This window comes from Mastigoproctus giganteus, chromosome 13 (genome assembly GCF_048544385.1).
Source record: "Mastigoproctus giganteus isolate SK-2022 chromosome 13, ASM4854438v1, whole genome shotgun sequence".
In the NCBI taxonomy this organism is placed as follows: domain Eukaryota; kingdom Metazoa; phylum Arthropoda; class Arachnida; order Uropygi; family Thelyphonidae; genus Mastigoproctus; species Mastigoproctus giganteus.
In genome coordinates, this window is record NC_143587.1 from 35,694,122 (window position 1) to 35,714,916 (window position 20,795).

The window sequence follows — 20,795 nt, forward strand, 5'->3', positions numbered from 1 at the left end:
AGAATGGTCAAGCCACATCTCGAGTACTACATATAAGTTAGGAAGACTGCACAGAGACTAGGTGCCTAGTGAGATCCGACTGACATTCCAAACCTTAAATGAAGGCATTTAAGGTTTGGAATGGACTGAGCAAGCTCAATGCTGATGGAACCCTTCTCTTGCTTGGACTACACACACACCTGTCTTCAGCTAACAGGTATTCAATGTTTGAAAAAACTCCATCTGATGGAGGTGGGCAGTTTGAATAAATTTAAGGAAGAACTCTACAAACTGTTAGTATGATGGACAGGTGATATAAGTGCAGTGCAGTTTTTTTTTTTTTTTTTTTTCTTCTTCACTTTCATAGAAGAAAGTGAAGAAGAAATCACTGAAGCTAAATGTAAAAAGGCACCTGAGGTGGATTGGATTTATCCAATTATAATAAGGGAGGCAACAAAAGGGGTAAGCAAGCCTTTAGCCATGATTACAAGAGCATCTTTGGATTCAGGGGAGGTGCCTATGGGCTGCAGATGTGCCAATACATCCCCAATTCATAAAAGGGAATCAAAGGGTAGCATGAGTATTTACAGAACTGTTAGATTGTCTTCTTCCAAGGAAAATAATGGAAACATTGGTTAAAGAAGTAACAATCTGGACAAAAATACAGTTATACTGCAATCACAGCATGAACTTGTTAAGGGGCAATCTTGTCTGACCAAGCTGATTGGATACTATGACATAGTAATAAAGGAACTGGATTCAAAAAAAAATAATTTTGACATCATATACTTATAGATTTCAGAAAAGCTTTTGATACCGTTGCACATAAGACTGCTATACAAATTAGTGCGGTGTGGCATTAAGCAAGTGTTACTGCTATGGATAAAGGGATGATTTAGTGGGTAAGAAGATGAAGTGGTTATCATCAACAGGAATTGCCTTTTTAGGAATAATGTTATTAACAGAGTCTTGTGCAAAGTTCAGTGCAGGGCACATTGTTTTTTCTCTATTTATTAATGATACTGATGAGGCATATCAGGCATAATGTCTAAGTTTGCAGATGATATGAAGGTTACCAGGGTGGTTAATCAGGGTATGCCACTGCAATGAAATCTAGCCATGTACCTAATTTGTCTAGATCTTGGTGCTACTGCAACAAAAGCAAGGTACTTCATACAGGAAGTAGTTATCTCAGAGTAATGTACCAACTGTGTGGTACCACATTCAGGGAAATGGAGATCAGTGGAGATTGTGCAGTCAGACATGAAGTTCTCTGAGCACTGCAGACAGGTTGCCAAGACAGCTCGTGGGAGTTTTGTCAATGATAGACAGGAATTTTGCAAGCAGGGATAAGGAGGTGATTATCCCATTGCATAAAAGAATGGTCAAGCCACATCTCGAGTACTACATATAAGTTAGGAAGACTGCACAGAGACTAGGTGCCTAGTGAGATCCGACTGACATTCCAAACCTTAAATGAAGGCATTTAAGGTTTGGAATGGACTGAGCAAGCTCAATGCTGATGGAACCCTTCTCTTGCTTGGACTACACACACACCTGTCTTCAGCTAACAGGTATTCAATGTTTGAAAAAACTCCATCTGATGGAGGTGGGCAGTTTGAATAAATTTAAGGAAGAACTCTACAAACTGTTAGTATGATGGACAGGTGATATAAGTGCAGTGCAGTTTTTTTTTTTTTTTTTTTTGCTGATACTATACAAGTTTGCTTCCTTGCATAATTTTCCATTATTAATACTAATTTTAGTTAACAGCAAATTTTTGTAAACACCTATTTCTAGGCTATTAAATCTCATTTAAAATAGCAAAAACTGTATTAGTTCATGCACAGTTTGTGTTCTCTTTAATACTATACAACTATTATGCAGTTCAGTTGTTATGTTCATAACCTCAAAGAAGTACATCCATGAGCACGTTAAAAGAGGGAAAGGCTCTAAAGGCTCAGCTCGAATGTAACATAACCTTATTTATATTATTTCATTGTACATAATGGTTTCCAGAAAAGTACCAACAGTATAACTTGGAGGGGATTCCTGTAATGGTGTACTTCTATTCTTTCTTTTAAAAGTGTGATCTAGTTATTTTATGTGGCATTCTGCATTCCTCAGTTTTGAAAGGGATTTCATAAGTGCTTCTTCCAACAATTTGTTTGATGAAAGAAGCACATAATGAATACATATTCTGAAAAGAGCTGCAATATTGAATGTTTGTTTTTATTAGGCTTTGTTACTGTGCAGAATGAAGTGGAAACCGAAAAAGGAGATAAGGTTCATTTGTGTTTGGTTGCATTAAACATAAGAAACTCATTGCAGCATATCAGGTGGTAGATGACTTTCATCAACCGGTGAAATACCACCACTTTGCTTATTGGAGACTTGAAGTGGTGAAACCCATGTTTAGTCTCTAGAGCAAAGTTTCCAGCATCTCCCTCTCCCCATACTTCTCCTTCAACCCATGCACGGTACTAAGTACTATAGGTTTTGATACCTTTTGTGTTTGGGGTTCTCAGGCACATATTCAAGGCACATAAAAAAAAAAAAAAAAAAAAATGTTAATATATCAGATATATCACTCTTCAGCTCTCTACATTTACAGTGAAATTTTTAAACTGTGAAAAAAGCAGTTAAGTGTACTGGAATACATCAACTTCATTGGACTTACTGCTTTTTCACAGCTTAAAAGTGTGTGTGTGTGTGGTATGGGTGTTTATTGGCGCATTAGCTGCTATGGCTATAGTGCGCCTATTTGTAGCAATAATAAAAAATAATCCAGTTTAAATTAGTTTCAGTTCTGAAGCCTATTTATAAAAGATGATACACTCCAATTTGTTTTAAAAAGCAGAAAAGCTCGTTAACATTTGCGTCCTCTCCAATGGTTCTCGACGATTAGCCAGATTTTGAAGTATTGCAGCTCGATGTTGTTGATACTGTGGACAGTCAATCAGAATGTGTTTGATTGTTAGATATTCTAAGCAGTGTGGACACTGAGGAGGACCATCGCCCATTAGTAGATGGAGGTGAGTCAGATTGGTGTGTCCTATTCTCATTCGTGTGAGTACCACTTCTTCCTGCCGCACTGTCTGATTGCTGGAGTGCCAGAACTTTGGGTATTGTTTCAGCTGGAAAAGTTTGTTATTCGTTTGGTTATGCCATAATTCTGTCCACTGCGCATGGCATGCTGCTTGAATTAAGATATTATAATCGGGCGCTGGAATAGAGACAGAAATTTGGTCTGAACTTGGACTTTTGGCAGATATATCAGCCATTTCATTCCGTTTTATGCCTGAATGTGATGGAATCCAGCAAAACTTCACTAGTTGTTGACGATGATAAATCTGCAATAACAAACTCCTGATTTTCATTACAATATGGTGATTCTTTTGAGATGTATTCTGCATTGCCTTAATTGAGCTGAGAGAGTCAGTATAAACTATATATTTTGCAGATGGATGTAGAGCCAAATTTTCTAGAGCTAACTGTATTGCATACAGTTCTGCTGAAAAGTTGCTATACTCAGGTGGAAGAGAAGCTGATATGATAGCAGAGGGAAACACTGTTGCTGCTCCAACAGTTGAAAGAGATTTGGAACCATCTGTATATATCGGCAAGAAGTCAGCATAGGTTTGAATATGGTTAGCATGGAGTTGTTGCACATTTACTGCTGGTAGGCAATTCTTTCCCCATTGAAGAAAATAGGTATCAGAGGTCAGTTGAGGAAAGGTGGTCCATGGTGGATGAGAGTAATTCTTTATCTGTTGCCTATTGCAGAGAGGAACATTCCAGTTCTGTGATAATTCAAGGAGCCGTAGGCCAGCTGGTTGGATTTTACTTGGTTTATTTCTATAGAGATTAACTAGTGGTTGATTAAAAAGGTATGGCTGAGTAGGATGCGAAAGGCAAGTCTGTATTTTGGCAGCATATTTAAGTAGTAACATTTTTCTATGAAGATGCAAAGGGGGCTCATTAGCTTCAATGTATAGACTCTGAGTTGGACATGTCCTGTATGCACCAATTGCAATCCGCAGTGCATTATGTTGAATAGGATCCAGCCAGCGTAGCACGCTCCTTTGGGCAGAATCATAAACTGGAGCACCATAATCTAGATGGGATCTAATCAGTGCTCTATATAAGAGCAGCAAAGTTGTACGATCCGCTCCCCAAGAGAGGGCAGATAAAACTCTTAGCATGTTGATCTTTTTAAGACAGGCAGTACATATTAATTTAACATGCTCAAAGAAGTTGAGCTTACTGTCCAGGATTAGTCCCAAGAATTTCATATTGCTGGCAATCGGAATGGTGGAATTTGAAATACGAAGTTCAGGATCTGCATGCAATTTGCGTTGACAGCAAAAGTGGATCGCAACTGTTTTCTGTTGGGAAAGACGATATCCATTGAGCTCAGCCCAATTTTGAACTTTATTGAGGGGCATCTGCAATTGCCTTTCGATAGATCTCATGTTCTGAGAATGGCAAGAAATAGCTAGATCGTCAGCATACAGGTAAGCCTCTACAGTATTTGGGAGTACTTTTGTAATGGAATCAATTTTAAGGGCAAACAAGGTTGCACTCATCCTTGCGGTACTCCTTCTTCCTGCGAGAATGTAGCAGAAAGGGAATTTTGATATCTCACCTGGAAAGATCGGCTCTTGAGGAAGTTCCTAATAAATATGGGTAGGTTGCCTCGTAGACCAAGATTATATTGGTTGATTGATTGATTTGGTAGTTGTTGGCGCATCGGCTTCTGTGGCCATATTTCACCTCCCAAGGTTTTTGCAGTGCTTTGATCCAAGCCCGAGGCGGGAATCGAACCCGCGATCTTTAGGTTGCCGGGCAGGTACTTTACCCACTCGGCTAGCCCGGTCGGCTCCAAGATTATATAGGTCACTGAGAATGCCATACTGGCAGGTAGTATCAAATGCCTTCTCTATATCAATGGAGACCATGACAAGGTGGTCGTTTTTCACAAAGGCATTGCGAATTTCAGATTCTGCCTTGATCATCAGATCTAGGGATGACCTGTTTTTGCGAAAGCTATGTTGACAACTACTCAGTAGATGTTGAGTTTCAATGATCCAAGTCAGTCGACTATGGATCATTTTTTCAAGAATTTTACCAAGGCAACTTGACAGAGATATTGGTCTGTAACTATTAGAACTGGAGGGATCTTTTCCAGGTTTCAAAAAAGGCCAAAACTGTAGCGTGGTGCCAAGAGGTTGGATAAATATTTTCCAGGAAGATCTGGTTAAAAAAGATTAGAAGCAGTTGTAGGTTTTTCTCATCAAGATGCTGCAGCATGACATAATATATGCCATTTGGCCCAGAGGCACTGTTTCTTGTTGTTCTGATGGCCTGTAAAAGTTCACAATATTGCAGAGGCTAATTATATGGAAGTGACATTGAGGTTTGAAAGTTGATAGGTCTCTGTTCGTTGGCGGTCTTAATTTTCTGGAATTTTGGAGTGTAGTTTGATGCAGCCGATATTTGAGCAAAGGTTTTGCCCAAGGCATTGGCTATATCTAGAGGAGCAGAGAGTTCTTGTCCATTCAAGAGAGAATTGGGGAAGGAACAGTTGGAAACTTCCCAGAAAGCTGCCTAATTTTTTTCCATATTAGTCTGGAGTCAGTGTTTCTATTGATAGTTGATGTGAACCTAGTCCAAGAACCTTTCTTGGCCTGCTTTTGAATGTAATGCGCCTTTGCCCTTAGTTTCTTGTAGCTAATTAGATTAGCTGTGGTTGGAGATCGACGGAATAAAATGCTTTATTTTTTTCCTTCTTTGCTTTTGTGCACTCTTCGTTCCACCAGTAGTTGAAATGCCGTTGGGACGGGGGATTTGATAATGGAGTTGAATACTTAGTTGCAACTAAAAGGCGGGATGTAATATAATCAGTAACTTCATCTATGGGCTGTAGTTGAATAGCTTTTTTGTCAAGAGTGATTGCTGACTGATTGGCCCAATCGGCTTTAGAGAATTTCCATTTCCTACAGGGCTGTTGTAATTGTGGTTGTGCAGTCAACAGATTACAAACAATTGGAAAATGATCACTGCCCATGGGATCATCCAGAGTGGACCATTGCATAGCTGAAAACAGTATCGGGGAGCAAATCGATAGGTCAATGGCAGAAGTCTGTCCATTGGTTAACTGTATATGGGTGTGCGAGCCACTGTTAAGAAGAGTGAGGTTTCTTTTTCCAGTAAAGTTTCAATCAGTCGGCCGCGTCTGTCTAATTTAGATGAACCCCCATAAAGGGTGGTGGCCATTGAAATCCCCTAGCAGGCAGATAGGGGAGGGTAGCTGTAATAAAAGTTCTTTAAGATCATTATAAGAGTAAGCATGATTTGGTGGGAGATAAATTGAGACTAGAGTTAATGCAGTCTGAGTAATCAGACGCACAGTGACAGCTTCGATTTGGAGAGTGATTTGCCTAGCTGGAATCCTTGTACTAATTAAAATAGCTACACCACCACGAGCAGAATCGGATGTATTCCGATCTCGCCTATAGACCGAGTAGTTTTTTATGGAAATGGAAATTTGAGCAGTTAAATAGGTTTTCTTGCAGGCAGAAACCAACTGGAGAGTAGCAATTAATTAAGTAATGGATGTCGTCAATGTTTCCACGAAAGCCTCTGCAATTCCATTGTAAGATGTTAGACATTACTTGAATTTAGAAGAAGAAGCTGTACTGACGTGGCTGTCTTATGGCATTCTGGCTTTGGTTTGTCTCTTTTTGGAAAGGAAGGGCGACCAGTGTCCATCTCTTCTTCTGCAAATATTTCCAGAATTGGATCTTCCTGTTTGGATGGGTACTCTGCCTCCATCGAAGTATCCCGAATAATCTTTTTTGAAGTCGAACTATCATTATTTGTAGTAGTGGCATTCACTGGTGGAGACTGAGATTTTGCTGGTATTGTGAGAGGCGTATTATTTGCTTGGTCTGAGTGCTTAACGGCACTGGACTGTTGCTGAGAGAGGACAGCCCGAGCCCAGTCAGAGATGGAAGTGTTTGAAGGAACGGTAACATCGGTTTGTGTGGCAATGGTTTGATACTTTTTTGCAATATTGGCATAGGTACGGTTAGGTATACTGGGTGCAATTAATTTTCTTGCCTCCTGATAACTAACTCTGTTTTCAACTTTATATTTCACAATTTTTTTCTCTGTTTTCCACCTCTCACATATTTTAGAGTAGGCCGGATGGTTGCCTTTGCAGTTGGGACAGGTCATTTCTTTCACCGAACAATCACTTTGAATGTGATCAGAGGATCCACAGTTGGGACAAACTGGGTTGCTTCTGCATGTCGTTTGAGAGTGGCCATACTTTTGGCATTTATAACATCTCAACGGATTGGGTATGAAAGGATGAGTGTGGCAAAGTAGATATCCAGCTTTTACTGATGAGGGTAGGCTTGGACTGTTAAAGGTGAGAATGATATTTCTGGTAGGCGTGAGAATATTGTCTTTTTTTATCATAATTCTGTTTACAGCAATTACATTTTGTTCCTGAAGCTCTTCTTTAATTTCTTTCTCCGTCACATTCAGGTCCCAACTAGATATTACAGCCTTTGATGTATTTAGGGTTGCATGTGGAGTTACTTTCACTGGAATATCAGCGAAAGTTGTCTTTTTTAGTAATTTTTCAGAGTGCCTGCCATTTATAGTTTCAATAAGTAAGTCCCCTGATTGCAGTCTCTTAACTGTCTTGGGAGACCCTGCAATGCTTTCCAGGTATTTTTGGATTAGAAAAGGGGATAGCTTACTGAGAGGCTGGTCAGATAGTGAGTGCATAATTAAGAATGCAGGTAAGTCTGTCGCCGAGGGATTGGTTTTCAATCTCTTTGCTTGTGACGAATCATGGTCATTTTCTGTGTTTGGCCGACAGCTCGACGGCTCTAAAGTTGGAAACATACTTTGTTCCATGTTGGCTCCTCTTAGCCCCTGGCAGATGAACTTTTCTGCCAAGGTTACCGGCCCCGCCACGGGGCGGCAGGAGCAGTGCCTGGTGTGACCAAGCGAAAAGTAGTAAGTGGTTAGTAGTAAACTGGAAGAAATAAAGAAAGGTGCCTTTCCTTTCTTGCTCTGTACAAGTGTTTTTGTAACAAGAGCTGTTTTTAAATGAATACATTTATTAACGTCAAGAACGTAAAATAACTATAAATCACTTTTCCGAAATCGCAGTAATAGCACAGAGAAATCGCTCAGTCACAATCGCCTGGCACCCGGGGCCTGCATAAAAATGTCACAGTGTAAATCTAGAGAGCTGAAGAGTGATACATTAGCATATGCTGCAATGATGTTACCATGTGACATCATTTTTATTGATATTTTATATACATGTATACATATGAGCTTTAATTAATTAACTGAAATGTTCCTTATTGCCTGTTTATAGTTTACAAATTGGTTTCTCTGTAAACATTCCTCATTTGGAACTGTGGAATTATTATATGAAATTGATGATTTAAAATTTTTATTTTTAATTAAGCATATGTATCAATGCTTTTAATATTTTTTTATGTTAAAGTACAGTATTATTATTTTTAAAAAAATGGTGATATTGCATCTGCCATTTAAAACATTAATCTATTCAGTCCACTGGCATCAAAATAGTAAAGCTTTAAAAAATGTACAAAATAAAATTTAGTTAAAATAAAAATTTGATGGCGTTTTAGTCATTGAGTATTCATGCTTATAATAAGCGTGTTAAAACCACATTATCAACGGTGGGCAAATGCGGCTCTTCGTTGAGTTAAGTGCGGCTCCCATTGAAAATTTAAATCCGTTTTTTTTTATTATTTCAGAAATTTTTTCAGTGAATCTTGTTAAATTATAAAAATATAACTAAGTAACTAATATTTTGTTATACGGATTTTATGTTGTGTTTATTTTTTTTTTTTGTCTAGATATCTTGCTATTTTTATTTTGATTATAAATAAATCCGTGCGCATTTACACTGCTGGCGCCATCAGTGGACTTGTGGTAAAAAATAGTTACGAGTGTAATTTTTCCGCGCCGTAAATTAATTTAATTATTTTGTTTCAATTTCAGACTTTGGAATTAAAGTTATTTAAATTTTTTGATAACATGACCTCAGAAAATATCAAAAAACGAAAATACGAACAAGAAAATAGAATCTTTCAAGAAGAGTGGGTAGAAAATTTTGCTTTTATTGACAATAATGGAAAGTCGTTGTGTCTTATTTGTAAAGTTACAATTGCAAACTACAAAGTAAGCAATTTACGTCGACATTACGAAGTAAGTCATCCCCACTTTTCAACTCAATATCCATTAAATTCAAAATTGCGAACAGAGAAACTTAAGTCCTTGCAATCTGGTCTTCATAAGCAACAAGGACTCTTGTCTTCTTTTAGTCGCGAAGATGACAGAGCAAACGAAGCTAGTTTTTTGATAGCTTGGAATATTGCTCGTGCCAAACGTCCATATGGAGAAGGAGAATTTATTAAAAGAAACTTGGAAGAAGTGGTTAAAGTTTTGGATCCAGATAATACAAAACTGCATAAATTGATCGCACAGGTTCCTATGTCACGCCGTACAACTGAGCGTCGTATTGGTGCAATTAGTAAAAATGTTGAAAATAGTTTGATGTGTGATTTGAAAAATTGTACAGCATTTAGTTTAGCTCTCGACGAGTCTACAGACATTCGGGATGTTCCACAATTGGCCGTTTTTGTCCGCTATGTATCTGCAGACGTAAATGTGAAGGAAGAAATGTTAGACCTAGTAGCTCTTATCGAAACAACTCGCGGTATCGATGTTAGAAATGCGCTTGATGAAGTAATGAATAGGTTTGAATTGCCTCGTGATAAACTTGTAAGTGTTGCGACTGACGGAGCGCCTGCAATGGTAGGGAAAAACCAAGGTCTCATTGGTCTTTTAAACAGCGATCCTAAAATTCCACGTTTCTTACCTCTTCACTGCATAATTCACCGCGAGCATCTCATAGCGAAGTACTTCAAATACGAAAATGTGTGGAAGATTGTTTTGCAGATTTTGAATTTAATTAGAACAAATGCCAAAACACATCGTCAATTTAAGAACTTTTTAGAAGAGTTGCAAGGGAATGACGAAACAGATGAATTGCCCAGTGATTTATCCCTATGGTGTGTTGTAAGATGGCTGTCAACTTACAATGTTTTGGGCCGTTTTGTGGAACTCCTAAATCCTATCATAACATTTACAAAAGAAAAAGGCAAAAAATACCCAGAATTAGAAAATGAAACTTGGCTTTCTGACTTAATGTTCCTTACAGACATTATAGAACATTTGCAAACACTTAATTTGGCTTTACAAGGAAAGGAAAAAAATATTATTGATTTGTCACAAACTGTATTTAGTTTTGAAGCTAAACTTCGACTTTTTGTGTACGATCTTAAGAACAAAATATTTAATCATTTTCCACGAGTAAAAGCAAATATTATTAATATCAAAGAAGAAAAGTTAGACGAATACAAAGAAAAATTGGAAGAATTGCAAGCAGATTTCGAACATAGGTTTGAAGATTTGAAAAGTTTGAAATCTACATTTGCATATTTTGTGAACCCATTTATTTGTGATATTATTGAAGATGGATTTCCAATTTCTGAAATAATATTTGTTGAAAAAGCAGCTGGGCAATTGGAGTTATTAGAGATGAAAGAGGATCAGGCATTGCAAATGCAGCACAAATCTACTAATGTAATTGAATTTTGGAAACTCGTGCCAGAATCAAAATATCCACATTTAAAGAAAGCTGCTTGCCGTCTAATCATATTGCTGTGAATCTTTGTACTCCACAATGAAGTTCGTGAAGTCGAAATATCGTTCACAGTTGACCAATCATCATCTCGCTGAATTGCTGCGAACGGCTTTAACAAATTTTACACCAAATTTCAAAGATTTGACCAAAGGTCTTCGTTAAATGTTATACTTTTTATTAATGCATTTTTATTATTAAAATTTTGAAATAATTATTTTGTATTTTCTTTCTCTTAATTATATTTTCTTATATATATATACTTTACATAGCACTTAAGGCTTGTGTAGAATATGTAATCGTATTAATTAAATTAAATTAAATTTGAATTTGTGTATTTAATACTATGTAACTATGGTGTGGCTCTTTATAATATATGAAAAACCGGAATGCGGCTCTCATTGACCTCATGCGTGCCCACCCCTGCACATTATAGCAAGGTTGAAATGTACCAAGATATTTAACTAAATCTACTTACCTGCTAAGGCACCAGAGGACAAAACCTAAACCACAATATGGGTCAAGACAGAGAGCAATGTGTCGAGAAGGATATAGTTCACATGCTAATTTCATACTCCTGCACAATGATGTGGCAGATGCGTGGGACATCTGAATAATACAAAAATTTAAACAATTAATTGCATACAACACAAAATAATTCTCTTAAAATACTAAAGAAAAGGAACCAATAAAGAAATGTCTGTCTTTCTTGAAATAATCATAACCATTTCAAGACAAACCATTTAAGTAAGAAGAAATTTTTCATTCTCAGTCAGTTTTTCATTCTCATCTTTATAGTAAAAACTGTAACTGATACAATTTATTTAGCAAGCATTAACTGCCTTTTTTTTTTTTAATGTTTATTCCAATCTTTATTCAAATCTATAGCATTATAATACAGTAACTGAGTTGAGAAGGGGAAAAATACACATTTTTCTTATCAATAATTTTTTACAGAATTTTAAATTATATTAACAAGATTTTTTCCTACAATAATTTAAAATCAAATAATTGGTCTTAAATTACTGCAAGATATACATATATAGTTCAAAAACATAAGTCAATATTTCATGATTATGTTCTCAAGAAAATACAAATAAAAAACTTCTGTGATATTTTTGGGTTTATACCATTATAATATTATATAACCATTGTTGTTGTTGTTGTTGTTTTTGGTTTTTAGAAGCATTAGCAACTAAGGCCATATTGCTCCGGGATATGCGATGGTCATTCCCTGACCTTTCCGCATCCTCCGTATTTGGTGGTGACGGGCTCGAACCACGGTCTAATCAAGAAGCGTGTGCTACGCACTGCTGCTCCTTCCCACCTGGCTACGGAGGCGCCTATATAACCATTGTATTCTTTCTGTTCTCAGAACTGACTACTTAACCTTGTTTTTTTTTTTTTTTTTTTTTTTGTTTTGGCAAGAATAATTTTCTTATTATTGCTAGTGCTTCTAGAGCAATAAAAATGTTGTTAATGTCAAGTTTATAAAGAAGTGTTTAAATATACACATATGTAGTGAAGTTGATTGACTAATTGATTGATTTTACTTTTATACTTTCCATTTTTAATGCCACACTGACAACTATGGCAACAATGCTCCAATTCAAGGGCAAAGTACATCAACAATCTAAAATGTAAGTATTCAAGAACACACAAAAAAACAAAAGGTAAATTTCCAATTTATATATTTACAAATATAACAAAAAAAGAAAAATAACAAAACTGTTTTACACACACTGAGTGATCACTGAATTATGGCCACCCCTATGAAAACTGAATGAGACCTGTTGACAACGTGAGGTACGAGAGTGTGCAGTTACTCGACCTACATAGCATAAAGTGCCAGTGGTTCAGTAGGCAGTAAAATTCCAAGCACGATGGGTAAAAGGAAGGATTTATTGGACTTTGATAAAGGACAGATTGTGGTGGTTCAAGAGCCGCAGTAGTTAATGTGTACCAGGACTAGTGTCAAAATGGTCAAACAATAACATGACGGCAAAACTACAAAGGTCAGCGAAAGGTTGAAGTTAGAGGTGAGCGCTGGGTCTGACGATTCGTACAGGCATAGCACCGTTGAAGAGTTGACTACCCAATACAACATGGGCCAAACTGGAACAATATCTGCCATGACCATGCGTTGGACACTCACGTGTATCGGCTATACCAGCAGATGACCCCTATGGCATCCTCTCCTAACCAAGGTTCATCAGCATAAAAGACTCACCTGGTGCAAAGAGCATGCAAGTTGGACATTAGAACACTGGAAGAAGGTGTACTGGTCGGATGAGTCGCGTTATTTACCCCACACCGTGGATGGTCGTGTATGGATTTGGCATAAACAACATGAGGCTCTTCATCCATCATGCATGGTATCAAAAGTGCAGGCCGGTGGAGGCAGTTGTATGGTGTGAAGCATGTTTCACTGGCAGGAACTTGGACCCCTGGTGCATGTGGAACAATGTATCAGTGGTCTCAGCTATCGTCAACTGCTTGCTAACTATGTACACACCACTATGTTGTACTTTTTCCAGAATGGCGATGATGTCTTCCAAGATGACAATGTGCTGAGCCATTGGGCACTTGTTGAGCAGGAATGGCTTGAGGAACTCTTCTGATATCAATCCCATAGAGCACTTGTGGGACACTATGGAAAGGCATATCAGGCATCTGGCTACACCAATCACCTCCATACCTGCATTGCTGACTGCATTACACATGTGGTTGGCCATACCTCCCGAACACTTCCGACATCTTTTTGAATCAATGCCACATCGGATAGCTGCCGTACTGAAAAGGAGGATCTACGAAGTATTAGGTAGGTGGTCATAATAATTCAGTGATCACTCAGTGTATGTTACTGTAAAAGCCTGAAATCCATTAATTCTAGGATTTACTGATTTGCATTGGTAAAAGTCTGAAATATTAAAAAGATTTTCACATCGGTGGTTTATTCACTTTTCTGATTTTTAAATAAGAGCATGTTGGGGGAGGGATATAGCTGCTAGCTCTGAGAGGTTGTCTGGGTAACGTATTCCCAATGTTCAGAATATAATGAGTATGTAACACAGACAACAACCGTGCAGAGGCAGTAGATATATCCTCCTCCCATTGTTTAAAAATTGGAAAAGTGAATGAACAAGGAAATTATCATTGCTTTCCTTTTCACACACTGTTATTAATGATCTTTTGGGAATAGAGAATAGTCCTCCCTATGCGCTTGTTTAAAATTCATTAAAGTGATAATCAGCAAGCAATGATAATTGGGAAAGATATTTACTATATTCAGAGCACTAATATACTGTACTTCTGTCATAATGGAAAAGAATTTGCAAATGTGATTACCAAACAAGTTTTTACCACGAGAACTGTTAAATACTAGGATTTACCATATCAGAATGACAGAAGTCTAAATAAAGTGAAATGTGTTGATATGTTGGTATAATTAATATATATATATATATACTGACACCAGTTTATGGATTTTAGAGATTTTAAAATGTCAGATATTGTTGCTGCCTGATAAAATCCGAGTGTAAGGCTCAGTCAGGTGGTTGAAGCTGATAATAAATAATAATAAATATGGACAGTCAATAAAAATACACATGATGGTTAGAATGGTATCACAGGACTCACATACAGGAAATTCATCAGTCCTGAAGAAAAACAAAAGTGTATAAGATGACTATGTTCTATGCAAAATTAAGTGAGTGAGAACAACTTCCTCTCTGCAGCTTCTGCTCAGACAAGACCGCCATAGTTTTGACTGTACACTGGCCAACAAATTTATACTTTTTTTGTTTTTTTTTCTGATAATAAAATGTTATCCATATGTATTTTGTAGTGCTGAACGTGATAATGATCCTACATTTTTATAATGTATGGCTTTTGAGAAAATTAACCTTTTTATTACTAGTCTATTAACAAATTATTCAACAAGCTTTAACGTTTGTTTGTTAGTTTGTTATTTGGTTTTTAGGAGCATTAGCAACTAAGGCCATATTGCTCCAGGATATGCAGTGGTCATTCCTTAACCTTTCTGCATCCTCCATATTTGGTGGTGACGGGCTCGAACCCCAGTCTAATCAAGAAGCATGTGCTATGCACTGCTGCTCCTTCCCACCTGGCTATGGAGGCGCCAAACAAGCTTTAACAAAATATGAATTGGTTCAAGATGCAGTCAAATAATTTTGAGCTCCTGGAAATTGATAAGTTTTTTGAAAAATTTTACTGTCTTTTACTTAATTAACATATTAAATTGTGTTCAATAGACAGTTTTCCTAGCCCTAGTCACAGGTATTCCTTTGGTCACAAGTTCTTGTGACCAAAGGTGACCTTTTGTGACACTAATATTGCAAAGATAGGTATCACTGAAGAAGTGGTAAGAAAATACCACGAAATGTTTGATACTGTTATGTACAAATTTCCAATTCAGAAATAAATATAATTATACCAACATAGGTTTGAGTGCTTTATTATCTCCAAACAGCCAAACAAGTAGATATAATCGATGACTCAATTGTCTGGGAAGCAGGTAAGATATTGTGCAAAAAGGAGAGGTGGAATAGGACCAGGGTAAGCCTGCTGGGGCCTAAGTCGATGACACTGCAGAGCAGCTATCATCTTTTAAGGGCTAAAAAGGTGGTGTTGTTGTACTTATTGGTACTAATGATATTAAAAGCAGGTTATCTGAGAATTTAATTAATGTGCATAGAGCAATGTTGAGAAAAAGTGTCTGCAATGTTGACCAGACATAATAGCAGGGGGCATATGATAAGACCCTTTATAATCAATCCAGCTCTGGCAAGACTGTGCAAGGCTCAAAGGGTAGAGTTTTTCTCACTGTGGTCTGCATTTGTTAAAGGAAGAGATTGTTTTTTTTTAGAGGAATGGAATATACCTAAACAGAAGAGGAGCAAGATTATTTGCTGATGTTATTGATATAGTATTGTGCGGGTCAGAAAACTGCTAGCTAGGGTACACTGACTAATAGATTAACAGCAACTGCAGGCAGAGGGTGTTGGTGATTCTTGCAGTGCTTTGACTGGAACATGTAGCAGCTTGGAAAATGAGGTTTTTAGGGGGTTTCAAAGCCTACTGAAGTTCTTTGTGGAACAGGAAATACATGGGTCTTGTCAGAGTTATTAATAAAAGTAAAAAGAGGTGCATGTATACTTGCATGTACCCCAATGCTATGGGCACAGTAAATAAATTTAATGATTTTGAAGCAAGTCATCAAATGCAGACATTGTAGGAATAGTAGAGACATGATATCACTCAGGTATGAGGGATGCAGAATTTCAATAGGAAGTAAAATGTGTGCAGAAAGAACAGACAAGACAGAACAGGGGAGAGGAGTTATCCACTTAGTTTAAAAGCACATAAAATCTAAGGCTGTGCATCCAGTTTACATGGTTGTGAAGTGCAATATGGAGTTGGTTGTTGTAGGGTTTTAGGCACATCAGCAACTTACACCATACTGCCCCATACATACATTATGTGTGTAAATGTGTGTGGTCTGTGATTGATTTGCTGTTTACTGCAAGAAAAACCTGAGTTTCCGGGAGAAAAACTGTGCTACCCTCACCAGAGACTGACTAACTCTGCCATATTGTGAAAAGGCCCTGTAAAAGTTCCTCACATCATCGACAGGATTTTAACTCAGGTATTTTCCAGCAAGTATGGGGAGATGGTGATCATACCAACTCTACTACCTACGAGGGTAGCCATATATGGAGCCAGTCTGGTGTGAAATAAGCACAGGGAAAACAAAGATGAGACTGGAGTGTGTTATAGGCCTGTTAACAGACATACAGATTGGGCCAGTAACTCAGAATGTCTTATAATGGGGGATTTTAACTTTTCAGACACTTAAACTTGTGGGTTGAATGATTGTTTCCTACACTAGCATGTTAGAGATGCAACAAGAGAAAGCAATATTCTTGATCTGATTATCAACTGGCATTAATAATCAGGCATTAAGAATCTGCTAGATTTGATAATTGAGAGCTATTAAGTGCTCGATAATTCCTATATTCTATTATATTATAAATCAACAGGGATTACCTTTATTTTAGAGATAGGAAGCTTCTTTTCCAACTCTCCTAGTCCAACTCGCTAATAATTCGGACTTAAGTCGGACTAGTCCGACTTAAGGAATGTAGAGAATAACCCCCCCCCCATATCCAATTTTATTAGACACCTAAATTTAACTCTAAAGTCCAGCTATAGAACCAAAAGAAATAATCGGTCCATATTTATTAAACAGTTTAGAACTCAAAAATCTAATTTTATGCCAATCCAAGTAATGGTTTCCTTGCTGCCAGAAGTATGATGTTTGAAGACAGCAGTCTTGAGCGCTCATTGTTGAGACCGCACGGTCTGAACGCTACGGTTCTGACAGGGGGGAAGATGTCCCACCTGGTTTACAAAATAGATATCTCCATCCTCAAGAATTATTAGCGAGTTGGACTAGGAGAGTTGGAAAAGAAGCTTCCTATATCTAAAATAAAGGTAATCCCTGTTGATTTATAATTAAGAATCTGCATACAAAAGACCAACTAGATGGCAGTGATCATAGTGTATTGATGTGGGATTTACTTAAAGATGTAACTCCTTTCAAGGGCAAAGGGAAAGGCTTTTGAAAATTGAAACTACTGTGGTCTCAGACAGTTTTTAATTCTACACATTGAGACAACTGATGAAGTTTGCTTAACCCCTTTCTGGGAATTTTCTGTTCTCAAACAATAAATATTTCATTCACATATAATGAATTACAGAAACACAGGACTAACTGACTTCAATTGTATTGAAATAGAAATAATTATTTCTATTTCAATAATATAAATAGCACTAAGCCACTTAGTGCTATTTATATTATAACATAAATGAACTGATCAGAACATGTGGTCACAATATTTACCAATATTTAAATAACTATGATAACACTAATGAGTTAAGAAGAGAAAATTTTAAATAAATGACTGCTTCATAAATAAATTTTAAATAAATAATATTTTATGTCCTAAGTTAAGAGAAGTTTGAAAGAAAATTACAAACTACTTACCTTTATTCCAGCTAGCATTCCTGTGGTACTAACGCTAAAGTCTAAATAGGCTATCATCTCTGGTGTAGGAGCTCTGTATATACTAGCTAGTTTTTTCTTAGGTAGGTCATCAGTATCAAGAGTAGTAGGCCAAGATTTAATATCAACTACATTTCCTGCTTCCTAAAAAATTAATTCAAAATGAACACAACCACAAACTACTAATATTTATATTTATATTTTAATACTTTATGTCCACAGTGTGAATTTCATATGGGGAGTCCAATCATACCACTGAACAAAAATTGGAAGAACAAGAACACAACATTTTTTTTTTTTTTTTTTTTTTTTGTTAGTTGTTGGCACATCGGCTTCTGGGGCCATAATGCACCTCCCAAAGTTTTTGCGTTTTACTCTGATCCAAGCCCGAGGTGGGATTCGAACCCACAACCTTTGGGTTGCCAGGCAGGCACTTTACCCACCTGGCTAGCCTGGTTGACAACATGACATTCAATAAATATTTTATTCCTTCTCAAATGAGAAGAATTAATAGTTCAGTAGTTTAACTGTAACCACATCTTGTAAATCAAAATGCATAAAATACAAAAATCATTATATAATATAATCAAATAATGATTTAACTGTCCCCTTACCCAAAAATTTATTTAAGTTTTCATAATAAAGTATAAATAAGATACAGCTCATCTTACCATCTTACCATAACATGTGACATACATTAAAAAAAAAAAAAAAAAAACCACACAGCATGTAATAGAAATATGTGCTATAGCAGGCACATTTTCATGTACAGTCTGATCTTTTCCACCACGTCTTCTGTCACAGGTCCCCTGCTGTGCACAGTAGTTGAAGGCATATCCATGACCACCAATTTGCTTGATGCCTTGCTGCAAATTCAGCAGGAAAGCATAGCTAGGCATAGAATGACATTACTTGCTATAACACATACTGTGAGAAAACTTTATGGGAAATTATTGTATGCAATCGAGGCAGTCAGTCATTAAGCCTAGGCATCTGTTAGTCACCTATAAAAATCTTCAAACATTGTGCACAATCAGCAGCGGGGTACATCAGGGAGGGGTACTGTGGGTGACCCTATTTGTGGCAGCACTAGAACTTTTTTTGGCCCCATCTCTGAACTTCAACTCTATCTCTTAACAGATAATGAAGTTTTTCATAGTCTCAAAAGATTTATGCAGAAGAGGGCAAATCGCCAAATGATTTAAAATAATTTAACATCAATTAGACTAGGGCCAATAAAATCAGCCCAACTAACAGTGACAAAAAAAAAAAAAAAAAAAACAACCCCAACCGATATCCAAATAGGCAGCAACCTAGTGTAAGAGTTTCCAAAGATGTCTCTTTCCAATCCCACTTTATGCTTCTGTTATTTGGTCTGCAGTTCCACAAGCACAGCTCATCAGATACTACAGGTCTGATACTGGTCCTGAGGTGGATCAACCAGTTAACTGGATGATTGTTCACAATCTCAAGTTCAATTCTCCACTGCAGCTGCAAATATCCACAAGCTACAAGAAACACACACACTCAAAAATGCTTATTAATTCACTGATGTATAACATAGTAACAAAGTCCAATGTCAGACCCAAGCAAAGTAACTGGGGTGGCTAGTTTATCATAAAAATATAGCATAGTCCTGGGAAACTTCCAGTGATATAGGCATTCCAAAGCACTCATTGCATCTTCAGAAATAATGATCTCTGTTGGAGAATATGCCACATAGTTTTCCTGTAAAGCTGTATATGTGATCTTAACCTGAATTTGTAAATATATAAGCTATAAATAAGTATAGAAATTATCCTCGTGATAATCATAACTATTGATCAATCTGTAAATAATTATACACGTTTTCATGTCATCTGTAACTAAGTATCTTAATACATTTGTATATATAAGTGCATCACCTGTAAACGAGTATAAATGTTATCATGAGCCTATGTTAATTTAAATTTGAATGCATGTGTGAATCACACATAGATAGATGCATTTTAATTTGTATCATCCTCTACTTGCCTTCAGGATGTGTAGGGGTAAAACCTTATGTTAAAATAAACAGATTTTCATAATAATAATAATAATAATAAAAAACCTCTCAGGAATACGTTCCGTAAAAACTAAGTTGTCCGTACTTACTCCATTTTCAAGCTTACTTTCATAAAAGCATATTATGCTATGATTGGCAAATAGCATATTAAATCTCAAAGGTTATTAAAAAAAAAAATTATTGAAATAAAACATACACATGAGCAATATACCTTTGATTTTGTTGGCTAATTTTTCAACTGGAGGAGGGGAAGGAACCTTCTGGTATTTGGCCAATTTTTTTTTTTTTTTAAAGAATGAATGTAAAGTTGGTTGTCTAGCTTGCTCTCCCTCTCTTTCTAAAACAAATCTGTAATAGATAATGACAATCTGGTCATCTAATTTCCTTTTGAAAGCAAGCTTCTTTCAATGTCTGGATCAATGTCAGAAGCCATTTTAGCCAAACTTATTTCAATATGTTTTTTCTAGGTACAGTACAGGTCGTGAGAATATGTATACATAGAACACTTCTGTATGACTCTCCAGAAATTAAAACGAAAACAATTAAAAAATCGAAAACCTTACATTACAATAAAAAATACTTAAAAATCAATTGAACATAATTGAAAATCAATTTAACTCAATTAAAAATTAAAAATTAATTAAAAGAATTTAACAGAAAAATTGCAAAATGATTTTCCTTCCTGAAGCTGACAACGCTTTTTGACCATATGTTGTGATCACAGGAATGAAAATTACTGAATAGGGGTGAGCACAAAACTTAAATAGGGATTATTTGTCTTCGCTCATGCACATAAAGACCACGAATTGGAGATTAGATATGGACGGCAAACATTAACAGAATTCTCATGTAATTTCATTTCAACAGTTTCTGCAATTAATAGTCTCGTATAATTATGTTGGACACTAAGTATTTTG

At 36.6% G+C, this 20,795-nt stretch overlaps 1 protein-coding gene across 1 annotated transcript in view; it reads right to left on the reverse strand.

Annotated features, from left to right (window-relative positions):
- The window catches only part of LOC150075966 (disco-interacting protein 2-like), a 579,017-nt gene that overhangs the window by 43,157 nt on the left and 515,065 nt on the right, over positions 1 to 20,795 (reverse strand). The window contains exons 30-31 of the mRNA XM_090387840.1: positions 17,817 to 17,978; positions 11,226 to 11,356 (exon numbers count right to left, since the gene is read on the reverse strand). Of these exons, the coding sequence (XP_090243966.1) occupies positions 11,226 to 11,356; positions 17,817 to 17,978 (293 nt within the window). The remainder of the gene's footprint in view (positions 1 to 11,225; positions 11,357 to 17,816; positions 17,979 to 20,795) is intronic.